The sequence below is a fragment of the Phocoena sinus genome, chromosome 4, assembly GCF_008692025.1.
Source record: "Phocoena sinus isolate mPhoSin1 chromosome 4, mPhoSin1.pri, whole genome shotgun sequence".
NCBI lineage: Eukaryota > Metazoa > Chordata > Mammalia > Artiodactyla > Phocoenidae > Phocoena > Phocoena sinus.
The window spans coordinates 89,455,094-89,482,537 of record NC_045766.1 but is presented as its reverse complement, the minus strand read 5'-3'; the positions used below and the strand labels follow the sequence as shown (position 1 = coordinate 89,482,537).

The window sequence follows — 27,444 nt, the reverse complement described above, 5'->3', positions numbered from 1 at the left end:
GCCTGCCCATTTGGAGGCTGACAAGGAATAGTTCTATTCTCAGATGTTCCATAGCACACCCACGCTTAGTGGTGGTTATGAAACCAGACCTGGCAAAGATTCAGTGATCAGCTCTCTCTACAATGCCATCGGCATCATGTAGTTTAGAGCACTGATGGCAAATGCCAGCCACACTCAATTATCCACATTCTCCACTTGCTACTAGAAGCTATAGTAGTGACACAGGTAACACTTTTTAGATAGTCTGTAATTTCTAATATTTCAAATGTTGAATATGTTTGCTCCCACTTCTGAAAGTAATTTGATAGTCAAAGTTGGCACACTTGCTGTTTTCCTCACAATATTTCTCAAGAACTCAGATTGCCTCTGTTTTATAAATGAGAAAACAGAGTTAGAGAGGCTAAATACCTTGCCCAAATTCACACAGCTAGTATGCATTGGGTTTAGGATTTGAACTGATAATTGCCTGTGCAGATGCAAAAAAAAAAAAAGTCAGGCACTAGATACTAGATTCCTAAGCATCCATTGTATGACATAACAACAAAGGAAATGTTAAGAATTAATTGACTTAACATCCTAGTTGGCTCAAATTGTCATGAATCCTGGGTCCCAGAAGAAACTGGATAAAAATGATGACTCTGTGAACCATCTTTATTTTATGTTCTCTCCAGTAATAAATGATCCATGAACTGGGGCCAAGAGGAACACAGCCAGATGGGAGAAATGCCAATTCTGCTTGTGGTCATGAGTGTGCTCTGCTACACACCTGTTTGCTGAGGGTAAAAGAATACAGATCTCTATAAGACAACTTAGTCAGTTTTGTGGATATGGCAAGCAAAGGAGCCAGAGAATCCCCAGTTTTCAAGAGAAGCTGGCTGTGCACATCAGCAGAGTAGGCAGCCACTGGGCACACAGGAAAGACACTTGCCCTTAGGCACCGCTTCAAATGGTAGTTATCCATGGGCATTGTTTACACTGGTATAGTGTTTTCAATTGAAAAAGTATTTTCATAAGCAGGGTCTGCAAAAGACAAAGAGATTGTTCATCTAAAGGTGGCCTGTACAGAGGTATAACATTCAAAGGGGTGGTACCTTCAAAAGAACTTCAAGTTTAAGCCTAGAGATAGACACTAAATTTTGATACCAAGAAGGAAAAGGTTAATGAAATAATGCACACTCATCCTAAAGCTGGCTCTTAAAATGATGCATAAAAATGCTGCCTCCTAGAAATTCAGGAACCAATGGGAATTCAAAATAATCAAGATAATTGTGAGATTGCCTATAACTTCTAAATTGCCCTGAGCCTCTCTGTCAGCCTAATATACTTTCAAAAATGCTTCAGTTTCCACTGTACCACAGAGTATTGGCATTTCTGGCATTATAAGTCAAGAAAAGATGAAGTAAACAATACAAGTTAAAGTTCAGCATAATGGATATGCCTATGAGGGTGAACAGAATCACTTTATCCCACCAACAAATATGTAAGGCAGAATGAAGTCACCCACAGATATACACAGGATTTGGAGCTGAGGCCCAGCTCTGCCATATAATTTTTGTGACCCTGGACAAATTGTTAAACCCATGAGCCACAGAATTCCCAAGAGGCATATGTAACAGATTAATGCTAGTAACTGAGTGTACAGATTACGGAAAGCATGTAGTAAACATGAGTAAAATAAGACCTAGCTTCTGCCTTAGAGATGTCTTCTATTGAAGCAAAGTGAAAAGACCATACAATGCACCAGAAAAGGGGGACACCAAAAGTGCTACAAGAATTAAGAAACAGATAAAATTTTAATAAGAAAAGTTGAACTTGAGCATTCCAGGGAGACAGTTTAGTTGGAAAAGGCATATTGGTGGCAAAGTAGATATTTGGCTGAAATAGAGGGTCCAGGAAACAAAGTACCAGAATCTAAAATATTCAGGGCAAGTGGAGTCAGATCACAAGCCACAGGGTACCTTGAAGGGCACAAGTTTGGAGTTCACTTTGAAGCAGGGACATGATTCAATAAAGCCATCTCTCAAAATATTCATACAGATACTATTTAAAATAGAGGGGAAAAAAAAAGACTAAAAGCAAAAAAAGATAATTTAGAAAACCACTGCAATAGTCCAGTTAAAAGATAATGAAAGTCATACATGTGAGTGGGAATGGAATGAAAAATTGCAAGACAGTGCAAAATTGACCTGCTGTAATAATTGATTGGAAATCCAAGAACAGAGAGGAAACAAATAATCAATTCTAGGCTTAGAGTCTGGGTGACGGAAGAAACAGGGTGCTGCTGGTAACAAAAATGTCCACAGGAAATGTGTCAGCTTCAGGAGAAGGGGATAAGTTTGGTTTTAGACATGCTAATTTGAGGAAAGGGAGACATTACTGAATTTTGAAAGAACCAATTAAGAAAATTCTTTTAAGAGAGACCTTCAAGATGGTGGAGGAGTACGACGTGGAGATCACCTTCCTCCCCACAAACACATCACAAATACATCTACATGTGGAACAACCCCTACTGAACGCTGGCAGAAGACCTCAGACCTCCCAAAAGGCAAGAAACTCCCCACGTACCTGGGTAGGGCAAAAGAAAAAACAGAGACAAAAGAATAGGGACGGGACCTGCACCATTGGAGGGAGCTGTGAAGGAGGAAAGGTTTCCCCACACTATGAAGCCCCTTTGCGGGCGGAGACTGCGGGTGGCGGAGGCGGGAAGCTTCGGGGCCGCGGAGGAGAGCACAGCAACAGGGGTGCGGAAGGCAAAGCGGAGAGATTCCCACACAGAGGATCGGTGCCGACCGGCACTCACCAGCCCAAGAGGCTTGTCTGCTCACCCGCCGGGGCGGGCGGGGCTGGGAGCTGAGGCTCGGGCTTCGGTCGGAGCCCCGGGAGAGGACTGGGGTTGTCTGCGTGAACACAGCCTGAAGGGGTTAGTGCGCCACAGCTAGCCGGGAGTGTGTCCGCGAAAAAGTCTGGACCTGCCGAAGAGGCAAGAGACTTTTTCTTGCCTCTTTGTTTCCTGGTGCGCGAGGAGAGGGGATTAGGAGCTCCGCTTAAAGGAGCTCCAGAGATGGGCGGGAGGCGCGGCTATCAGCACGGAGCCCAGAGACAGGGCAAGAAATGCTAAGGGTGCTGCTGCTGCCACCAAGAAGCCTGTGTGCGAGCACAGGTCACTATCCACACCTCCCCTCCCAGGATCCTAGGCAGCCCACCACTGCCAGGGTCCCGTGATCCAGGGACAACTTCCCTGGGAGAACACACGGCGCCTCAGGCTGGTGCAACATCACGCTGGCCTCTGCCGCTGCAGGCTCGCCCCGCACTCCGCGCCCCTCCCTCCCCCCCGGCCTGAGTGAGCCAGAGCCCCCGAATCAGCAGCTCCGTTAACCCCATCCTGTCTGAGCGAAGAACACACGCCCTCAGGCAACCTACATGCAGAGGCCGGGCCAATCCAAAGCTGAACCCCAGGAGCTGTAACAAAGAAGAGAAAGGGAAATCTCTCCCAGCAGCCTCAGGAGCAGCAGATTAAATCTCCACAATCAACTTAATGTACCCCGCATTTGTGGAATACCGAATAGACAACAAATCATCCCAAAATTGAGGCAGTGGACTTTGGGAGCAACTGTAGACGTGGGGTTTGCTGTATGCAACTGACTGGTTTCTGGTTTTATGTTTATCTTAGTTTAGTATTTAGAGTTTATTATCATTGGTAAATTTGTTTATTGATTTGGTTGCTCTCTTCCTTTTTTTAAAAATATATAGATATATATATATGTTTTCCTTTTTCTCTTTTTGTGAGTGTCTATGTGTATGCTTCCTTGTGTGATTTTGTCTGTATAACTTTGCTTTTAACATTTGCCCTAGGGTTCTGTCTGCCCTTTTTTTTTTTTTAATAAAGTTTTTAGCACTTGCTATCATTGGTGGATTTGTTTTTTGGTTTTCTTGCTCTCTTCCATCTTTCTTTTTTAAAAAAAAACTTTAATTTTTTTATTTTTAATACTTTTTTTAGGTTTTATTTTAATAACTGTAATTCTTTTTATTTATATTTTTTCTTTCTTTCTTTCTTTCTTTTTTCCCTTTTCTTCTGAGCCATGTGGCTGACAGGGTCCTGGTGCTCTGGCCTAGTGCCAGGCCTGTGCCTCTAACATGGTAGAGCTGAGTTCAGGACATTGGTCCACCAGAGACCTCCTGGCTCCACGTAATATCAAACGGCGAAAGCTCTCCCAGAGACCTCCACCTCAACACTAAGACCCAGCTCCACTCAACAACCAGCAAGCTACAGTGCTGGACACCCTATGCCAAACAACTAGCAAGACAGGAACACAACCCCACCCATTAGCAGAGAGGCTCCCTGAAATCATAATAAGGTCACAGAAACTCCAAAACACACCACCAGATGTGGACCTGCACAACAGAAAGACAAGACCCAGCCTCATCCACCAGAACACAGGCACCAGTCCCCTCCACCAGGAAGCCTACACAACACACTGAATCAAACTTACCCACAGGGGGCAGACACCAAAAACAATGGGAATTACAAACCTGCAGCCTGTGAAAAGGAGATCCCAAACACAGTAAGTTAAGCAAAATGAGAAGACAGAAAAACACAGAGCAGATGAAGGAGCAAGGTAAAAACCCAGCAGACCAAACAAATGAAGAGGAAATAGCAATCTACCTGAAAAAGAATTCAGAGTAATCATAGTAAAGATGATCTAAAATCTTGGAAATAGAATGGACAGATAGAATGAAACGTTTAACAAGGACCTAGAAGATGATGAACAACAAACAATGATGAACAACACAATAAAGGAAATTAAAAATTCTCTAGAAGGAATCAATAGCAGAATAACTGAGGCAGAAGAATGGATAAGTGACCTGGAAGATAAAATAGTGGAAATAACTACTGCAGAGCAGAATAAAGAAAAACGAACGAGAAGAATTCAGAACAGTCTTAGAGACCTCTGGGACATTAAATGCACCAACATTCGAATTATAGGGGTCCTAGAAGAAGAGAAAAAGAAAGGGACTGAGAAAATATTTGAAGACGTTAGAGTTGAAAACTTCCCTAATATGGTAAAGGAAATACTCAATCAAGTCCAGGAAGCACAGAGAGTCCCATACAGGATAAATCCAAGGAGAAACATGCCAAGACACATAGTAATCAAACTATCAAAAATTAAATACAAAGAAAAAATATTAAAAGCAGCAAGGGAAAAGCAACAAATAACATACAAGGGAATCCCCAAAAGGCTAAGAGCTGATCTTTCAGCAGAAACTCTGCAAGCCAGAAGGGAGGGGCAGGACATATTTAAAGTGATGAAAGGGAAAAAACTACAACAAAGATTACTCTACCCAGCAAGGATCTCATTCAGATTTAACAGAGAAATTAAAACCTTTACAGACAAAAGAAAGTTAAGAGAATTCAGCACCACCAAACCAGCTTTAAAACAAATGCTAAGGGAACTTATCTAGGTGGGGAAACACAAGAGAAGAAAAAGACCTACAAACCCAAAATAAATAAGAAAATGGTAATAGGAAAATACATATCAATAATTAACTTAAATGTAAATGGATTGAATGCCCCAACCAAAAGACACACACTGGCAGAATGGATACAAAAACGAGGCCCATATATATGCTCTCTACAAGAGATGCACTTCAGACCTATGGACACATACAGACTAAAACTCAGGGGATGGAAAAAGATATTCCATGCAAATGGAAATCAAAATAAAGCTGGAGTAGCAATTCTCATATCAGACAAAATAGACTTTAAAACAAAGACTACCACAAGAGACAAAGACGGACACTACATAATAATCAATGGAACAATCCAAGAAGAAGATAAACAATTGTAAATATTTATTCACCCAACACAGGAGCATCTCAATACATAAGGCAAATGCTAACAGCCATAAGAGGGGAAATCGACAGTAACACAATCATAGTAGGGGACTTTAACACCCCACTTTCACCAATGGACAGATCATCCAAAATGAAAATAAATAAGGAAACACAAGCTTGAAATGATACATTAAACAAGATGGACATAATTGATAGTTAAAGGACATTCCATCCAAAACCACAGAAGGCACTTTCTTCTCAAGTGCTCATGGAACATTCTCCAGGATAGATCATATCTTGGGTCACAAATCAAGCGTTGGTAAATTTAAGAAAACTGAAATCATATCAAGTACCTTTTCTGACCAGAATGCTATGAGAATAGATATCAATTACATGAAAAAATATGTAAAAATTACAAACACATGGAGGCTAAACAATACACTACTTAATAACCAAGAGATCACTGAAGAAATCAAAGAGGAAATCAAAAAATACTTAGAAACAAATGACAATGAAAACATGACGACCCAAAACCTATGGGATGCAGCAAAAGCAGTTGTAAGAGAGAAGTTTATAGCAGTACAATCCTACCTCAAGAAACAAGAAACATCTGAAATAAACAACCTAACCGTACACCTAAAGCAATTAGAGAAGCAGGAACCAAGAAACACCGAAGTTGGCAGAAGGAAGGAAATCATAACATTCAGGTCAGAAATAAATGAAAAAGAAATGAAGGAAATGATAGCAAAGATCAATAAAACTAAAGCTGTTTCTTTGAGAAGATAAACAAAATTGGTAAACCATTAGCCAGACTCATCAAGAAAAAAAGGGAGAAGACTCAAATCAACAGAATTAGAAATGAAACAGGAGAAGTAACAACTGACACTGCAGAAAAACAAAGAATCATGAGAGATTACTATAAGCATCTATATGCCAAAAAAATGGATAACCTGGAAGAAATGGACAAATTCTTAGGAAAGCACAATCTTCCGAGACTGAATGAGGAAGAAATAGAAAATATAAACAGACCAATCACAAGGACTGAAATTGAGACTGTGATTAAAAATCTTCCAACAAACAAAAGTCCAGGACCAGATGGCTTCACAGGCAAATTCTATCAAACATTTAGAGAAGAGCTAAGACCTATCCTTCTCAAACTCTTCTGAAATATAGCAGAGGAGGAACACTCCGAAACTCATTCTACAAGGCCACCATAACCCTGATACCAAACCAGACAAAGATGTCACAAAGAAAGAAAACTACAGGCCAATATCACTGCTGAACACAGATGCAAAAATCCTCAACAAAATACTAGCAAACAGAATCCAACAGACAATTAAAAGGATCATACACCATGATCAAGTGGGGTTTATCCCAGGAATGCAAGGATTCTGCAATATACGCAAATCAATCAACGTGATACGCCATATTAACAAATTGAAGGATAAAAACCATATGATAATCTCAATAGATGCAGAGAAAGCTTTCAACAAAATTCAACACCCATTTATGATAAAAACCCTCCAGAAAGTAGGCGTAGAGGGAACTTACTTCAACATAATAAAGGCTATATATGACAAACCCACAGCAAACTTCGTTCTCAATGGTGAAAAACTGAAACCATTTTGTCTAAGATCAGGAACAAGACAAGGTTGTCCACTCTCACCACTATTATTCAAAATAGTTTTGAAAGCTTTAGCCACAGCAATCAGAGAAGAAAAAGAAATAAAAGGAATCCAAATCGGAAAAGAAGAAGTAAAGCTGTCACTAGTTGCAGAAAAAATACTATACATAGAGAATCCTAAAGATACTATGAGAAAACTACTAGAGCTAATCAATGAATTTGGTAAAGTAGCAGGATACAAAATTAGTGCACAGAAATTCTTGCATTCCGATACACTAATGATGAAAAATCTGAAAGAGAAATTAAGGAATCACTCCCATTTACCATTGCAACAAAAAGATGAAAATACCTAGCAATAAACCTACCTAAGGAGACAAAAGACCTCTATGCAGAAAACTATAAGACACTGATGACAGAAATGAAAGATGATACAAACAGATGGAGAGATATACCATGTTCTTGGATTGGAAGAATCAACATTGTAAAAGTGATATACTACCCAAAGCAATCTACAGATTCAATGCAATCCCTATCAAAGTACCAATGAAATTTTTCACAGAAGTAGAACAAAAAATTTCACAGCTTTCATGGAAACACAAAAGACCCTGAATAGCCAAAGCAATCTTGAGAAAGAAAACCAGAGCTGGAGTAATAGACTCCCTGACTTCAGACTTTACTACAAAGCTACAGTAATCAAGACCATATGGTACTGGCACAGAAACAGAAATACAGATCAATGGAACAGGATAGAAAGCCCACAGATAAACCCATGCACATATGGTCACCTTATTTTTGATAAAGGAGGCAAGAATATACAATGGAGAAAAGACAGCCTCTTCAATAAGTGGTGCTGGGAAAACTGGACAGCTACATATAAAAGAATGAAATTAGAACACTCCCTAACACCATACACAAAAATAAACTCAAAATGCATTAAAGACCTAAATGTAAGGCCAGACACTATAAAAACTCTTAGAGGAAAACAGAGGCAGAACACTCTATGACATAAATCAAAGCAAGGTCCTTTTTGACCCATCTCCTAGAGAAATAGAAATAAAAATAAACAAATGGGACCTAATGAAACTTAAAAGCTTTTGCACAGCAAAGGAAACCATAAACAAGACAAAACGACCACCCTCAGAATGGGAGAAAATATTTGCAAATGAAGCAACTGACAAAGGATTAATCTCCAAAATATACAAGCAGCTCATGCAACTCAATATCAAAAAAACAAACAATCCAAAAATGGGCAGAAAAACTAAATAGACATTTCTCCAAAAAGATATACAGATTGCCAACAAACACATGAAAGTATGCTCAACATCACTAATCATTAGAGAATGCAAATCAAAACCACAATGAGGTACCACCTCACTCTGGTCTGAATGGCCATCATTAAAAAATCTAGAAACAATAAATGCTGGAGAGGATGAGGAGAAAAGGGAAGCCTCTTGCACTGTTGGTGGGAATGTAAATTGATACAGCCACTATGGAGAACAGTATGGAGATTCCTTAAAAAACTAAAAATAGAACTACCATATGACCCAGCAATCCCACTACTGGGCATATACTCTGAGAAAACCATAATTCAAAAAGAGTCATGTACCACAATGTTCACTGCAGCTCTATTTACAATAGCCAGGACATGGAAGCAAACTAAGTGTCCATTGACAGATGAGTTGAGAAAGGAAATGTGGCACATATATACAATGGAATATTACTCAGCCATAAAAAGAAACGAAATTGAGTTATTTGTAATGAGGTGGAAGGACTTAGAGACTGTCATACAGAGTGAAGTAAGTGAGAAAGAGAAAAATAAACACCGTATGCTAACACATATATATGGAATCTAAATAAATAAATAAATGGTTCTGAAGACCTTAGGGGCAGGACAGGAATAAAGACGCAGACGTAGAGAATGGACTTGAGGACATGGAGAGGCGGAAGGGTAAGCTGGGACGAAGTGAGAGAGTGGCATAGACTTATATGTACTACCAAATGTAAAACAGATAGCTAGTGAGAAGCAGCCACATAGCACAGGGAGATCAGCTCAGTGCTTTGTGACCACCTAGAGGGGTGGGATAGGGAGGGTGGGAGGGAGATGCAAGAGGGAGGAGATATGGGGATATATGTATATATATAATTGATTCACTTTGTTATAAAGCAGAAACTAACACACCATTGTAAAGCAATTACACTCCAATAAAGATGTTAAAAAAAAAAAGAAAATACTTTAAATATAATCAGAGGAAATAAAAGAAATTGCAGAGGTTAAAGGAGTAGGATGTAGTGAGGTATACACCTACTTGTGGGAACTAGTCTCCAAAGATGGCCCCCCAGGTAGCCACAGTCTCTTCGCAGCCATGTGTAGACCTTAGCCCTGTGACTCATCACTGTTGGGAGTCACACAGAATCACTCCACTGTATTGTAAGCCTTCCTCACAAGAGTCTTTGCACCTTTGGTCTCTTGGAATATTTGCTTTTAGTGCCCTGAATTGCCATGTAAGAAGTCCAACTCCCCTATGCCTGCCATGCTATGAGGAAACCCAAGTTAGCTACATGGAGAGGTCACACAAAAAGAGAGATTTCCAACCAGCCCCCAACTGTCTAGCTATCCCAGCCCAGGAGCCAGACACGCAAATGAGTAAACCTTCGGATGATTCCAGTCTCAACCACCATCTGCGATAAGCCTGTCAACCTCCAGAACCAAGAGAGAGAATAATAAATTATTGTTTTAACTCTAAGTGATTCGTTACATATCAATAGATAAATAGAACATTACTTTTTGGTCAAGGAGTCAGATTAAGACAGATATGGACAGACTTTGCTTTTTTCTCAAAATACCATTCTTAGTGTGGAAAAGCCTTTTGTTTTTTGCAGTGGGTGAATAATGCCCATGTGGAAGAATATTTTATTCTTTGGAACAAGAAGGAAATAAATGGATGAGTGAATAGCTTATAAGGTGAAGAGAGGAGTTATAATTAATGGTCTTAATCTTATCAGTAAGTTGTTAACATTTATTAAAAGGAAGGATTCAGAAAGGCAGCATTTATTAAAAGGAAGGATTCAGAAAGGCAGGGTTAGAAGTCTGTTTCTCTTCTAAAATAAAACAAAGTGAGTTAGAAGAACAAAGAACTTCTGAGCAGCAATGAAATTCTATAGGAAGTTGGAAAGTATAAAATTCACACCTAATTAGTATGGATTTATGGTGAACCTATCAACAGTTTTATGATTTTATGACTTCCTACTAAAATGTACAGAAACAGAAGAGTTCCTGAGGATGAATGAGAGGCAAAGAGTATGAAGAGAGTGAGGTCTTCCAGGGCTCACTTGGGCTGACAAAAGAAGATGAAGCCTACAAGGGCAAGGAGTGAGAATATTTTCATTGTTGAGGACAGAATCGATACAAAATGCAGAATACAGAAGAGACGGAGGAAGAGAGGTCCTAAGTCCTCACTAGATTTATATTTTAAGATAATTGGAGGTGGGTTGGCAGGTACAGTGGAAAGAAAGAGAAGGAAAAGCAGGGTAGTTGTGTTTCTACTCAACATGGTCTTTAAAGGAAATTAATGCTAAACGTTTCAGGAGTCACTCAGTATCTGAAGAAATTCTACATTTTTCTGACATCCGTCCATAAAGATCAAGATTTATTGTTGGTTCGTCTTTCCCGGGTGACTATAAATTCTGCTCACAAGGACAATTTGGCACCAGCTACTTGCTCTGTGTGACCTCAAGCAAGGCTCCTCTCAACTGCCAGGAGGTAAGGCAGCTCTCACCTCTGATCTGATACTAGTCATTCGAGATGAGAGCTGGCAGTGTAGAGATTAATGGGCTCAGTGAAGAAAGAACATGTGATAAAGTTTCTCCTAGTGTTGGCTCGTTAAAGAGATGCCAGAGGACATGAAGGAGAAAAAGTTCTCTCCTCCCCGCAAAGCTATTTGTGCCACCATTTGTTCAGAAGGACTCAAAGTACCTGAGCCCCACCGTGGAGTGCTCCCAACTCAAAGCCATCCTTCAAGAGAGAAGCACCACTCATGAGCTAGTGGTTTCACTTGTCCAGTCTACTTACTACATCATCACTAGAGAGACCCACAAGGAACATGGACTGGAATTCCAATGAAACCAGAAGCCACTGTCAGGCTACCTTCAGGGGATGGTCATGTGACTTTAACAATCACTGAGATTAGACCTGATCTAGCCAATCTGAAGATCTCTAGCCTCCACTAGCAAATACTCTGAGTCACCAGTTTGCTTTAACTTTCTTTTCCTTCCCCTCCTCTGCCTACTTCCATGTCCTAAATCCTCAAGGAGGGCTTGGCAATGTTCCTTACCTTAGCTCTTGTCATCTGCTCAACATGGGTCAGGACATCATTCACTCTGAGCTGCACGTCACTCTTGTCTTTTTCCAGTGTCTGCTCGACCTGTTGTAGATTTTCTACCTGGCTCTCCAGCTCAGCCAGGCTGTCTCCGTGCCTCTTCTTCAAAGAGGCAGAGGTTGCCTCAAAGTGCAGTGTGGACTCTTCCATGTCTCAGCGGAGCTTCTGGAATTTTGTTTCTTGTTTCTTAGTTATTTCCAGTTGAGCCAAACTGGCCCCTGCTGTCTCCTCCAGCCCCTCATTCAGGTTTTCCAGCTCTCGGTGAGGTCAGTTCTCTTCCTTTCTACCTTGGCTCGAGTGGTCCTTTAAGCTTCCAGTTCGTCTTTCAAAACCTGTATCTGAGCCTGTAGCAATAAATAATTTTGATTTTACTAAGCACTTGTAGCATATTTTATATTCAAGAGCTCCACTGTATTTTTTTTTATTTCTCACAACTAACACTTTTGGTTCTCATTTTATAGTTAAAGAAGATAGAATACAGAGAAATTAAATGATTTGATCCAAACCAATACCAAGAGCAGGATTAAAATTTGTAATTCCTCTCAACTTCCCTGGCCTTGGTGATAAGCAACCTCATTATACTATATACATGAAGAGGAAATTTTAATAAAGAGCACTTTCCAAAGGAATAGAAAATATTTCTCATATAACAAGGAATCATTTTAAAGAGAGCTTATTAAAAAAATAACATGATGAATGTTATATACAATACCTAATTTATCTGGCATTTGCTTACCTGACAACCTCAACTATTGGAAACTTGGGCAAAAATATGATTAATAGACTAAATATTTTGAGTTCAAGCAGCTAACTCACAAGCATCAATTTAATTTTACACACAATTCTGACAAACCTGGTTACTTGGTTTCTTAGTCTGTAGGTGATTTAAGGTAGCAGGAAAATTGAAATAAAAAATAATTTTAATTGGGTGGAGGAATGAGACTACTAAATTGGATAGTAATCTGATATCATTAGAAGCAGAATTATAAGACAAAGAAAAGAAGTGATAAGAACTCTCAGAGCCCAAAAGTCTTTCAGTGTAACGGTAAAGAACTCGACAAATCTTGATAGCATCATTGTGGGACAGTACAGTAAAACCAAGGATGGTGGGCTTCCCTGGTGGCACAGTGGTTGAGAATTTGCCTGCCAATGAAGGGGACATGGGTTCGAGCCCTGGTCCGGGAAGATCCCACATACCGCAGAGCAACTAGGCCCGTGAGCCACAACTACTGAGCCTGTGCGTCTGGAGCTTGTGCTCCGCAACAAGAGAGGCCACAACAGTGAGAGGCCCGCACACCATGAAGAAGAGTGGCCCCTGCTCGCCGCAACTAAAGAAAGCCCTCACACAGAAACGAAGACCCAACACAGCCAAAAATAAATAAATTAATTATTTAATAAAATTAAATTAAAAAAAACAAGGATGGTCATTAACATCACCTTAAATAATTAGGCATAGGTTAGAGTATAGGGAAAAAAGGATAACTTCTATTTTAGAATATTAAAAATTTCATTAAATAAGAGTATGATTGCTGAGAGGAGGCTAATTTCTAGACCAGCCCATTAAGTAAGGCTATCTAATCTGTAGATGAGTTATGACAGAGAAGGTGCCAAAAAATGTATGATTTCCACATCCAGGTAATCGTGATCCCCTTCCAATTAGTTATCTTGGGATCCAAGACCTTTATTTATAACAATATTGTCACTGAACCAAACATTTCTGAAACATTTCTTTAGAAATAACCTTTAGTTCTACAGTAATCAAGACAATATGGTACTGGCACAAAAACAGAAACATAGATCAATGGAACAAGATAGAAAGCCCAGAGATAAACCCACGCACCTATGGTCAATTAATCTATGAGAAAGGAGGCAAAGATATACAATGGAGAAAAGACAGTCTCTTCAGTAAGTGGTGCTGGGAAAACTGAACAGTTACATGTAAAAGAATGAAATTAGAATACTCCCTAACACCATACACAAAAATAAACTCAGAATGGATTCGAGATCTAAATGTAAGACCGGACACTATAAAACTCTTGGAGGAAAACATAGGCAGAACACTCTTTGACAGAAATCACAGCAAGATCTTTTTTGATCCACCTCCTAGAGTAATGGACATAAACACAAAGATAAACAGGTGAGACCTAATGACACTTAAAAGCTTTTGCACAGCAAAGGAAACCATAAACAAGACGAAAAGACAACCCTCAGAATGGGAGAAAATATTTGCAAATGAATCATCAGACAGAGGATTAATCTTCAAAATATATAAACAGCTCATGCAGCTCAATATTAAAAAAACAAACAACCCAATCCAAAAGTGGGCAGAAGACCTAAATTGACATTTCTCCAAAGACATACAGATGGCCAAGAAGCACATGAAAAGCTGCTCAACATCACTAATTATTAGAGAAATGCAAATCAAAACTACAATGAGGTATCACCTCACCCCAGTTAGAATGGGCATCATCAGAAAATCTACAAACAACAAATGCTGGAGAGGGTGTGGAGAAAAGGGAACCCTCTTGCACTGTTGGTGGGAATGTAAATTGATACAGCCACTATGGAGAACAGTATGGAGTTTCCTTAAAAAACTAAAAATAGAATTACCATATGATCCAGCAATCCCACTGCTGGGCATATACCCAGAGAAAACCATAATTCAAAAAGACACACGCACCCCAATGTTCATTGCAGCACTATTTACAATGGCCAGGTCATGGAAGCAACCTAAGTGCCCATCGACAGACAAATGGATAAAGAAGATGTGGTACATATATACAATGGAATATTACTCAGCCATAAAAAGGAATGAAATTGAGTTGAATGAAATTTGTTGAGACGTGGATGGATCTAAAGACTGTCATACAGAGTGAAGTAAGTCAGAAAGAGAAAAACAAATATCATATATTAATGCATGTATGTGGAACCTAGAAAAATGGTACAGATGAACCAGTTTGCAGGGCAGAAGCTGAGACACAGGTGTAGAGAACAAACGTACGTATGGACACCAAGGCGGGAAAGCCGTGGGGGGGTGGGGATGGTGGTGTGATGAATTGGGTGATTGGGATTGACATGTATACACTAATGTGTATAAAACTGATGACTAATAAGAACCTGCAGTATAAAAAAACAAACAAAAAACAACTAATACTAAACTTTCTTTGGGTTATTTGTATGGAAATATGTTAATATAAATGTTTCAGACATTAAAAATAAAAAGAAATAACCTTTAGATAGTAATTTTTAAATCATCAGGGTAAGAAAATTTGTATTTTGGATAAATTGAACATTTTTTGGATAAAGTATCATTTGAAGAGAAGCCTGGTGAATATGATAGGCAGTCACTTAGAGATTAATATTGTCTGAAAGCTTGCCCATAAAGCAGTGAGACTGGTCTAATTTGGCTCAAAATATCTCAGAAGGTAATAATCAGAAAAAAGTTCCAAAAGTATTTTGAATAATAGTTACATTAGTGAGATAACTACTTACCTTCAAAGGAAAAAAATCCATCTGCATGTATACATGAGAAGTTAAATGTATCCATGCTTTAAATTACTTTATAATGTGGTCATATAGTATAAAACAGTTGCCTGGTCTAAAACTTATAAATAGCTGCCCATTATCAAATAATGTTTTGAGGCTACAAGTAGCTACAAGACAGATTTTCAGCATAATTGCCTTCTAATCACAAAAACTAATCATCATAAAAAATTAAATTGGTAGCCCTGAATGCTTACCATGGGTCAGGCACTGAGCTTACCACTTAAATGTACTGTTGCATTTAATTTTAGCTCAAAGGTTGTCAGGAAGATTAATGAGTAAAAATGTAGATGTACAGGGTTTTAGCACAATACCTAGTTTATGTCAAACGTTCAACAAATTAGCTACTTGTTTTTTTATTACCTTCGTGATTAGGAAATCTAAGCTTAAACGGTAATGTTCTCCAGAGTCACATATCTATAGAATGCCAGGTTACCTTCTCAACCACTGCTCTTTTCTGCCTCATCTATAGTTGGCTAGAGCTATGGGTACCTTGGCAGAGCATCTGTCACTGAAGTGTCAATCATCACCCATGGATCTAACTACAGGTGCACACAGGTATTTGATAAATGATTACCTGGAGCTCTTTAACCATCTTCTGAAGCTGAGCCACCAGGCCTTTCTCATTCTCCACCTTTGAGCTCATCTGATTCATTTCTAATTCTTTCCTGTTAGGGAAAAGAGGTATCAAGTGGAATTGCTCAGAGTAATAACATTTTGTTTAAATATTCTTTAAATTATAGTAATAACACATGAAGTCATTCACTGTAAAAAATTCAACTATTACATCTATAGCTGAAGTCTCCTTGGCTATTATACCCAATCTCTCTTCCTTGCCTAGAGGTAACCACCATAATCAGTTCGGTGTGAATCCTCCAGACATTTTTCTGAGTATTGACATATGTTTGTGCTTATATATCAGTAGAAATAGTTTCATTTTCTTTACTGTGAAAGGTGTAATACTGTATACATTTGAATTTATAATTCTACATTTTTAACGCAATAATACATGGAGATTTTTCCATGTTGGCCTACACATAGATTACTTCACTTAAAAATTAACTGTGACACACTAGTTTATGATTTAGATATCGTGTGGTTATTTATCCATTTCCCTATTAATAAACATTGAGGTTTTCCCCCAAATTTTACTTTTACAAATAATGCTGTTCATATACATGCACCCTTGTGTACATGTGAGTGTCTCTACAGAGTGGATATCAAGCAGGGAATTGGTGCGTCGGGTATAGGTGTGTGTTTTAAAACTTATAACCTTGCCCTTTGGCCTCCTATAGCAGTGTGAGGTTCTTTCTCTACATTTGCACTCAACATTAGCACACTTCTAAATTTTTCCTAATCTAACAGATTAGTATGTCATTGTTTTATAATGAATGTCCTTGTTTACTAGTGAGGACAGCATGTTATCAACTATGAGGATTTTAAAATGGGCAATAAAACAAATGAACTGCCCGCTTGTGTCCGTTGCCCATTTTTCTGTTAGGTTATTCATCTAATTATTGAATTATAGATTTTCCTTTAATACTCTTGATATTTATTTTTTGATATCTGCTGCAGATATTTCTCCCACTTTCTAATTTGCCCCAGTTTTATTTATGTTGGCTTTTGCCACATAAATGTTTAAAATGTCGATGTATCAACATCAAATTTATCAATATATTCCTTTTATGCCTTTGGATTTTTGTGACTCATTCAGTCTGACCTGCCAGTTTCCTAAGACTTACCACCTATATTGTCTTTTAATGGTTTTGTTTTTTAATGGTTTTTGCTGTTTCATTTAATTGAAGAACATTTAACAGGAGATCTACCCTCTCAACAAATATTTAAGCGTACAATTTTATTAACTATAGGCACAACATTGTATGTCACTCTAGAACTTAATCATCTCTAGAACTTAATCGTCTTGCACGATGGAAGCTTTATGCCCATTGAAGAGCAACTCCACATTTCCCCCGGCCTCCAAGCCCCTGGACACCACCATTCTACTCTGTTTCTATGAGTTTGACTGTTTGGGATGCCTCATATAAGTGGAATCATGCACTATTTGTCCTTCTGTGACCGACTTATTGCATTTAGCATAATGTCCTCCAGGTTCATCCATGTTGTTGCATACGGCAGGATTTCCTTTAAAAAGAGGCTGAAAAATGTTCCATTAAATGTATACACCACATTTTCTTTACCCATTCATCCATCAGTGGGCATTTAGGTTGTTTCCGTATCTTGGCTATGGTGAATAATGCTGCATTTTCTAATGATTTTATAGCTTGATTTTTGCATTTAATTCTTTAATGAAACTGGATTTTGTGTTTGTGTGAATAGTGTGAGGAAGAAATTTAATTTTTATCTCAGAAGATGAAGAGCTTATAATCTGTGTTATTTATTAAGTATTCTATCCTGTCATCACCATTTTAAAATGCCACATTTTCATGTATTGTTTCCATATATACATAGGTCCATTTAGAGAAAATGTTGTATAATAAATTTATCATTTCCTGAAAACTTGGGTTTCTGAAATGCCAGAGCTCTTTGACCTGTGGCCTACAAGGACATAGAGTATCAGTTTCACTTTGCTGAGCTGAAACACAATCTTCAAAATTGAATGCTTAGGAAACTCTATCATCATTTTGCCTTTCACTGTTCCGTTACATTCATAGGGTTACTTATTTCATCTTTTCCTACCTATCAAGTCGGAAACACCTATCAAGTTCAGTAACTTATTGGTAGGCTATTAATCAAGTCTGACCACAAGCATGTGTAATGGAAACTCATGTACACAGACAGGAAAACCAGAAGCTCATAGTTGCTCACTTGACTTTCTTCTTCTTCACTGTGGGCTCCAATAACCAGTGGGCTCCCAGCTTTAACCTGGCCTTATCTCACTCTTAGATCTCACTGTTTCCCTCTCTTATTTGATCTATTCCAAATAACTGGAAAATCCCTAATGGTTAGAAGAAAGTCTAGCTGGGGACTCCCCTGGCAGTCCAGTGGTTAAGACTACGGGTTCCCACTACAGGGGGCACAGGTTCAATCCCTGGTCAGAAAACTGAGATACTGCATGCTGTGTAGCTCAGCCAAATTTGTTTTTAAAATATGGAGAAGAAGAAGAAAGTCTAGCTGAACAGAGGAAGACAATAGGGACAAGGTAAGAAAATCCATTTCACTGAATGATGAAACTAAACTGAGAGGGCCGTCTTGCCCTGAGCTCCTTGGGAATCCATGTGAACTGAAGGTCTACTGATTTTGATCATGTTATGTTTTGCTTTCAATTTTAAGGTTTAATAACTTATACAGTAAATTATTTGACCAAAAAAAGTTATATAAATGTTAATGAGGTTATATCTGGCAAATAAGTTTTGGTTTTTTTTTAAATGATCAGATGGTATATGGGACTTCACATTAGGATTTATTTTCTATTTTTATTTTTTTACTTTAGGCCATTGGTCTCATCATGAGTAAAAGAAGTGAGCGATTTTTATTTTGACTTGTAACTTCACATTCCAATAATTCGCATCTCCTGTGCCTTACACCTTTCATTCGCATCTACTAGTCAGCCTTCTCAGTTACTTTCTTGTAGGTTATTACATAATTATAAAAAGAAAGTTCACATAAAGTATAGCAAAAGAAAAAAAAAATCAATTTCCTAGGCTTGTTATCCTTCTTATCCTCCCCTTCAGGTCTTAAGACATCTGGCCCTAGGGTCATGAGGATAAATGACATGAGAGAGCTGTTTCCTCCAATAAAAGGTCTCCCAGAATCTCGAGTCAACAGAAAGGTGACTCACCTCCTCAGCTTTCCTGCTAGCTGCAGCTGCCTGCTCTCCAGGTCCTCCATGCTTTCCCGGTTCAGCTTTACCTCGCCCTCCAGTTTGCACTTTTCCTTTTCCCAGTTCATTCTCGCTTTGCTCTCCTGTTCAAGGGCACCCTCAAGCTGACAGAAGGAGACATTATTGAGCCCAATAAATAAGTAAAGTTTATACTTTACTAGATGTGTTCATTAACCACTTACCTTCTGGAAAAAGAAAGAAAAATACAAGCAGAGTCTGTAAATGATGCCCAGTTATGTAGATATTTTAAAATAAATATTGTACACATCAATAGGACAACAAAAGAATCTAGAAATCACGGTGATGAAGGAAAACTTTAAAGATTAAGGAATACGTGTTCTAGCCTACAGAAGAAGATGCCTAGTGAGCCCTTGTTTGATTGCTTTCCAGTGATGGGAAGCTCACTTCTTCACATGGCAGCTCATTTCATGGGTGGATAAGTCCATTTACTCAGGAGCACTTCTTCATAAGCCAAAGTAGTCTCTGTAAGTTCATCCCACCAGCCTAAGCTCTGCTCCCTGGAGCAGCACCAAACAAATCTGTCTCCACATGATCATTCACGAATGTTAGACAGCTGTCCTGAGTCTTCCAACCCAGTATCACTGACCCTTTCAAACGCATCTCACATGGCATGATTTCCACACCCTCCTTTACCACCTTGGTACCCTCTATGGTCCATAACATTGTGTCATATTCTGGTACCTCCATCAAGGTGATCAGAACATTCAAGTTCTGTCTGTAGTGTTGCCAACCATGATGTTGAGGTTAGCTTAGTGGGAGGCTAAACAACAGTTACAATATGGCTAGTTTTCAGTGATATATTTACTTTGCCACAATAGAAGCTATTTCCTGTGACTAGCAAAAGATATAAAATTCGAATAGGGGAGAAGGGAGAATTTCTGAAGGGCGTATGCAAAAACCTGAAAATAAATGAACTCTGCGAGAGAACAAGTGTGTGTGTTGTTTGCACACAACCAATAAATCCCCATATTGAGGCTTTGTGAGATATGTATCAGTGGAAATAGGAGGAGAAGTGAGATGACTAATAGGTAATAGAGGAAACTGATAGAAAGGCATGAGGAAAAAGAAGCAGATAATAAAAAAAAAAAAACCCTAACCACGCTTGTCAGCAACTTAATAAAAGCTAAGCTTTGGGGACTAATAAAACAGTGAATGCACACACTGTCAGCTGGGAGGAAACAGGAAGAGTGATGAACCTAACCACTGAGACTCGTCTGAAGCATCTTTATTTCACAGGGTATTTGGAGGCAGAACAGGGGCACCATCTCCAGAATCTTACAAGTGTTTTCCAATAGTGTTGGTAGAACACAGCTTGCGACTTACATATCTTTTTACTTTAACAAACCTCAGTGCATGGCTGGAGACACAACAGGGCCTTAAAGCAATCCTTCAGTACTAGTGTCAGATAAAGCGCCAACATATCTGCGGGGCAAAACACCAGGTTCTGTGGGGAACAGTCAGTCAGATTGATACCCCTTCACGATTCATCTCAGTGTTCTCCCACTGCCCAGGGTTGTGTGAAAGTTGCATATAAAAACAGACAGATTACATGCTGGGGCCTTTCTTCTACTGTAGTGGCTCACCTCTTATTTCTAAATAATGAGGGAAATTAACCATGCTACTAAGTTTTCCTGAAAATGTCAAGATAAATGAACTAAGTAAAAAGTGGAGGTTTGTACAGATGTAGACACACAGCTAACTAGCAAGACATATCACTACTGACCTCGTTTGCTGGCTGCTCTAGTGTCAGCTTGGTTTTGCTCAGGGTGAGGGTTTACTCCTCTTCTGCGTGCAGGTCCTCCAGGGTCTGCTGGCAGGCCTCCCGCGCACCCTGGCTGCTCGCTGAAGTTTGCTGACGTCCTCACTGAGAGACTCCACCCCCTCAGTCAGATTCTTAACCTGTGGGGAGAAGACGACAACAGTTCCATGAGAGCCACTTATGGAAGGTGGGGTATAAACACTAAGGGCCATCTCCTCTCCTTTCTAGGACCAAAAATCTCATGTGGTATCGACTGTCATAAAGAACCAAATTTAGCCAAATTCCTGATGGACTTTTTAAAACTCTAAATTCACTTTTTCTTTTACACACAGACACAAATGATCTGTTAGCTCTCCTGGTCGGGGAATGGGGTATTCTGGTTAATCAATTATTATCAGCATAGTGGCTTCCCTGGTGGCGCAGTGGTTGAGAATCCGCCTGCCAATGCAGGGGACAAGGTTTCAAGCCCTGGCCTGGGAAGATCCCACATGCTGCAGAGCAACTAGGCCCGTGAGCCACAACTACTGAGCCTGCGCGTCTGGAGCCCGTGCTCTGCAACAAGAGAGGCCGCGATAGTGAGAGGCCCACGCACCGCGATGAGGAGTGGCCCCCGCTCGCCGCAACTAGAGAAAGCCCTCACACAGAAACGAAGACCCAACACAGCCAAAAATAATTAATTAATTTAAAAAAATATATATATATATTATCAGCATAGGTCAGTGGATGGCCAGTATTCAGAGTGTCGTATTATTTGTATAACAAGAACACCACTAAAGGTAATTTAGCTTTGTTTAGAGTATTTGGGGCAATATTAATCTTGTGCCTCAAATCCTAAGAAAGTGGCAGTTAAAGAGAGTTCCAGCTGATAAAATAGGCAAAAGTGTAAGCCATTTATATCAGGTCCAAGTGCTTTTTATGAAAGGGAACTGATGTACAAGAGTTGCTCTTTAATCAGCTGCCAAAATTACGATATTGTTCTGGAGACTTTTTTTTTTTCTCAAAGGTTTGATACAGACCCCTCAGCTGACTTCAGTCTATACACAGATGCACAAGATAAAAACCTCAGTTAAAATGAACAAAACATTAAGGTCCTTAGCTGGAATTAAAATGACATCTCAAGGTCAAGCTCCAAATCAATGACAGAGGTGGGAATTCAGACGTGTCCCAAATCACCTTTCAATAAACTGCATCCTGTTCCCTCTCCTTCCAAAAAAGGATACTTAGAGAGGCCCAATGAAACCATTTTGCTCTTTCTATCAGATTTCACATGCAATTAGATTGGAACAAATGAAAACGTTTCATTTGGGAGATTAAGTGGGGTTCCATAAATTCAAGTTGGAACTTTGAGTTAGGATGGCACAGTTCACCAGATCCTTCATTTGATGCCAGTTCTGACTCCCAGTGCTGTAAAGTTGCGGACCACTGTGTTAATTAATATAAACAGAGCAAGTCTGGTCCTGGAGCCCAATTGAGAGTGTGGAATTCAGGCATCTAGGCCTTCCTGACATTATAGAAAAAGTACCTTGTACTCTGAAGCACGCTTCTCCTTCTGTGACTTTGCCAATAGTGTCTCCAGGTCATCGATTTCGTTCTTCTTCGACGCGGAACATTCATCTTCGAGTCTCCGCCCTCCGGCAGTCAGCTGGGAATTTACCTCCTCTTCTTCCTCCCCCCCAACCCCCAACGCAGGCCGCGCCTGGACGCTGGCCTCCAGCTGGAACTTGGATTTAATCAGCGACTCGCACTGGTCTTCAGCATTTGCCAGGGTCTCTCGTTCCCGCCATGATGAGGAGAAAATTGTTGCCAACAGCTGGAAGTAATTTAACAGCCAGGCGAAATGCTGCTTAACACACAGCAGAGAGATAATTGCCTGTCCTCTGCCCGGCACTTTCACCTACCTTTCCTAAGCAGTTGAAATAATATTCCCAGTTCCCTGACCCTATGGTTGAGAAGTGGAGGAGTTGCTTGTGTTTGGAGGTGCTTTTGATCTTTCAGGCCATTCAGTAGATTAGATTACCTCTTCTAAAGCACTTAATAGAATCCTGGTGGGCTAAAGGAGCTAACGTGCCTCCAAAAATCAGTGGTGTGCTGATTAAATCACAGCTACTGGAAGCATCCCTGCAGGCATATAGTTTGAGGGTGGTACTTGCTCAGAATATGGTCTTTTAAGAAAGTGGTGTTCCCTCAGACAATAGAATATTTATAATATTATTATAAGGACCCTGATGCACTTGTTTAATATATAAGCATCTTCTAATAAATAGAGCTGGGCTGTATTTTTTTTATTCATAAGCTGAATTTACAATTCATGAGGTTCCTTGAATATCACTAACTAGACTTTACTATTATTTCCAACTAAAATATTTTCTCGAAGGTTCTGCCAGCAGTAAATTCCCCAAGTTATAACCATAGAGTGTGCAATCCTCCTTCCTCTTATTTTTTCAAACATACTGCTGCCAACTCTCACTGTGTGGCCCACTCTTTCTGTGTTATGGTCCAAGTCAAAAATGAAGGGGCCGATTGCTTTTTGCTACAAAAGCACCTGTGTAACTTTGAACGCCTTTCATTTGTCTCCATTTAGAGGCTAAACACAACCTCTTTTCTGTGAGCAAGTTCTTAATTACTAGAGGTCTCGTTGTGACATAACTTCACACATATCTCCATATTTCATCTTTAGACCTCATCCATCCTCTGCAATTTGGGCAGTCTATTACCTAACTATTTGCTTGGCTTACGTTGTTTCATCTACTTAGATCAAGAGCAGAGAAGGGCAAAAATCCAGGCTATTGGATCCTGGCTAACTCTCAGCCTGTCTGCCCAACAAATGGGGCTCAAAGAGGCACAGATGGGGGAGGTATAAAATAGTGAAGCCCCAACATCATTGAAGACCCAAGAGAAGGGCTAAACTAAAAACAAACAAAAATGTTAAGGCAAAAAGGATCCATGCATATCAGAGAAGCTTCCAATGCTTGAGCAATAATGGGGATATTTGATCTTAGTTCATCCCAGGTTGACAGGCAGAATAGCTCCTTGCTCTCTTCCATTCAGCACTTGTACAGGACCTGTCACCATCACCAAATGAAGCCAACAATCCAATCGACCATCATCGATCCTCTCATTTAACATGATGGCAGGTTTGCGGCCGGCTGAGCAGTGGTGTGACAGTTTAACAGGAGGACCATCCTTTCCCCAGTGGCAGTTATTTTCTCATGTACTCACAGTGTTAATTGAAATGGGTTCATTCAGTGCTTCTGGTATTTTGAGTTAGTGAATAATTTGAAAAGAATCCTTGTTTCCTTGATTCCTACTGTATGGAGGTGTGTTTCTTAAAAATCAATGAGATAAAAAAAAATCAATGAGATAAAATATTTCATAGCCAGGTCAGCTTTTTAAATCAGTTACAATTTGAACTCATCTCAGCCTTCCAGGACTTGCCCTGCAATTGGCTTCATGTGTCTCCTATGCTCCCCACAGTGATCTTTATTCATGTATCCCAGACTTTTACCCACCTTTCCCTTCACAAGTTGGGTGTATTTCTATCCCCACATCAGCCCAGGTAGTACTGGCCACTCTTTTTGTTGAGAGGAAGAATGATGAAAACTAGGAGGCCAGGTCTCATCCTAGGCTCGCTGTGTCCTAAGCCAGACAAAATATTACAAACTGTGATTCTCACAATATGGATCTTAATGTAGGTTTGGAGCGGGGCCTAGGAATCTGTATTTCTAACAAGCATCCCAGGTGAGGCTGATACACACTAAAGTTCTTGAACCACTGCTATATTAAATATGTATCAGAAATGTGGGTCTGAATGTAAACTCTCGTAAAATATGGCCTATTGGAACACTGATGGGTAGCAGAGTCCCAAAAGAAACGAATAACTTGGGTCAGCCTAAAACTAGTAAATTTTCTGTTTTCCATAAGTCCAAAAAGCAGGAAAAATACAATATATTTATATAATGTATTTGAACCCAGTATTATTTAACTTAGCACTGTGCTAAGTGCAGTGGAGAGTACAATAAAGTGGATAAAATTTCATACTTGCCTTTGGGATGTAACAGTAGTCCCGGTAGCTAGAGAAGAGGAATAAAAAAGGGAGTGAATAAGGGCACATCGGCATCAGATTAGAGATGGAGGCTCGGATGCCTGGGCCAAGGGTTTGGATCCTATAATGCACATATTGCAGGACCTGAAGCTTGTTCATCAGGGAAGCAACATATTTGTTCAAGACAATGGTTCTCAATCCTGGCTGCATATCAGAATCACCCATACAGATGATTTGGACCCACATAAGACCCACTTAGTCAAAGTACCTGAGAGTGGAGTCTAGGCACCTTTCTTTTTATTTGTTAATGCTTCACAAATAACTTTGATACAAAGTCAAGGTTGAAAACTGCTGTTTTTAAGAACTCACCTGATTGTGATATTGACTTGGACTGCGAAAGGGCAAGTAGGGAGATCTAAATCAGGAAAACCAGTTAGGGGCATACTGCAATAATCCTGAAGATCTCAGTAAAGCTTTTCTCAGGACCTATTAAGATCCTATCTTTTTTTATTTTTAACATCTTTATTGGAGTATAATTGCTTTACAATGGTGTGTTAGTTTCTGCTTCATAACAAAGTGAATCAGTTATACATATACATATGTTCCCATCTCTCTTCCCTCTTGTGTCTCCCTCCCTCCCACCCCTCTAGGTGGTCACAAAGCACCGAGCTGATCTCCCTGTGCTATGCGGCTACTTCCCCCTAGCTATCTATTTTACGTTTGGTAGTGTATATATGTCCATGCCACTCTCTCACTTTGTCACAGCTTACCCTTCCCCCTCTCCATATCCTCAAGTCCATTCTCTAGTAAGTCTGTGTCTTTATTCCCGTCTTACCCCTAAGTTCTTCAGGACCTTTTCTTTTTCCTTAGATTCCATATATATTTGTTAGCATACAGTATTTGTTTTTCTCTTTCTGACTTACTTCACTCTCTATGACAGACTCTAGGTCCATCCACCTCACTACAAATAACTCAATTTTGTTTCTTTTTATGGCTGAGTAATATTCCATTGTATATATGTGCCACATCTTCTTCATCCATTCATCCGATGATGGGCACTTAGGTTGTTTCTATCTCCAGGCTATTGTAAATAGAGCTGCAATGAACATTTTGGTACATGACTCTTTTTGAATTTTGGTTTTCTCAGGGTATATGCCCAGTAGTGGGATTGCTGGGTCATATGGTAGATCTATTTGTAGTTTTTAAAGGAACCTCCACACTGTTCTCCACAGTGGCTTTATCAATTTACATTCCCACCAGCGTGCAAGAGTGTTCCCTTTTCTCCACACCCTCTCCAGCATTTATTGTTCCTAGATTTTTTGATGGCCATTCTGACAGGTGAGAGATGATACCTCATTGTAGTTTTGATTTGCATTTCTCTAATGATTAATGATGTAGAGCATTCTTTCATGTGTTTGTTGGAAATCTGTATATCTTCTTTTGAGAAATGTCTATTTAGGTCTTCTGCCCATTTTTGGATTGGGTTGTTTGTTTTTTTGTTATTGAGCTGCATGAGCTGCTTGTAAATTTTGGAGATTAATCCTTTGTCAGTTGCTTCATTTGCAAATATTTTCTCCCATTCTGAGGGTTGTCTTTTGGTCTTGTTTATGGTTTCCTTTGCTGTGCAAAAGCTTTTAAGTTTCATTAGGTCCCATTTGTTTATTTTTGTTTTTATTTCCATTTCTCTAGGACGTGGGTCAAAAAGGATCTTGCTGTGATTTATGTCATAGAGTGTTCTGCCTATGTTTTCCTTTAAGAGTTTGATAGTTTCTGGCCTTACATTTAGATCTTTAATCCACTTTGAGCTTATTTTTGTGTATGGTGTTAGGGAGTGATCTAATCTCATACTTTACATGTACCTGTCGAATTTTCCCAGCACCACTTACTAAAGAGGCTGTCTTTTCTCCACTGTATATTCTTGCCTCCTTTATCAAAGATAAGGTGACCATATGTGCATGGGTTTATCTCTGGGCTTCCTATCCTGTTCCATTGATCTTTCTGTTTTTGTGCCAGTACCATACTGTCTTGATTACTGTACCTTTGCAGTATAGTCTGAAGCCAGGGAGCCTGATTCCTCCAGCTCCATTTTTCATTCTCAAGATTGCTTTGTCTATTCAGGGTCTTTTGTGTTTCCATACAAATTGTGAAATTTTTTGTTATAGTTCTGTGAGAAATACCAGTGGTAGTTTGATAGGGATTGCATTGAGTCTGTAGATTGCTTTGGGTAGTAGAGTCATTTTCACAATGTTGAGTCTTCCAATCCAAGAACATGGTATAACTCTCCATCTATTTGTATCATCTTTAATTTCTTTTATCAGTGTCTTATAATTTTCTGAATACAGGTCTTTTGTCTCCTTAGGTAGATTTAGTACTAGATATTTTATTCTTTTTGTTGCAATGGTAAAT

General features: G+C 39.4%; 1 protein-coding gene across 1 annotated transcript in view; it reads right to left on the bottom strand.

The window, feature by feature from the left end:
• The window catches only part of MYH15 (myosin heavy chain 15), a 183,087-nt gene that overhangs the window by 61,004 nt on the left and 94,639 nt on the right, over positions 1-27,444 (bottom strand). Inside the window, 7 exon segments of the mRNA XM_032629422.1 lie at positions 11,788-12,092; positions 12,095-12,176; positions 15,953-16,043; positions 19,175-19,320; positions 20,961-21,064; positions 21,067-21,136; positions 22,519-22,766. Of these exon segments, the coding sequence (XP_032485313.1) occupies positions 11,788-12,092; positions 12,095-12,176; positions 15,953-16,043; positions 19,175-19,320; positions 20,961-21,064; positions 21,067-21,136; positions 22,519-22,766 (1,046 nt within the window).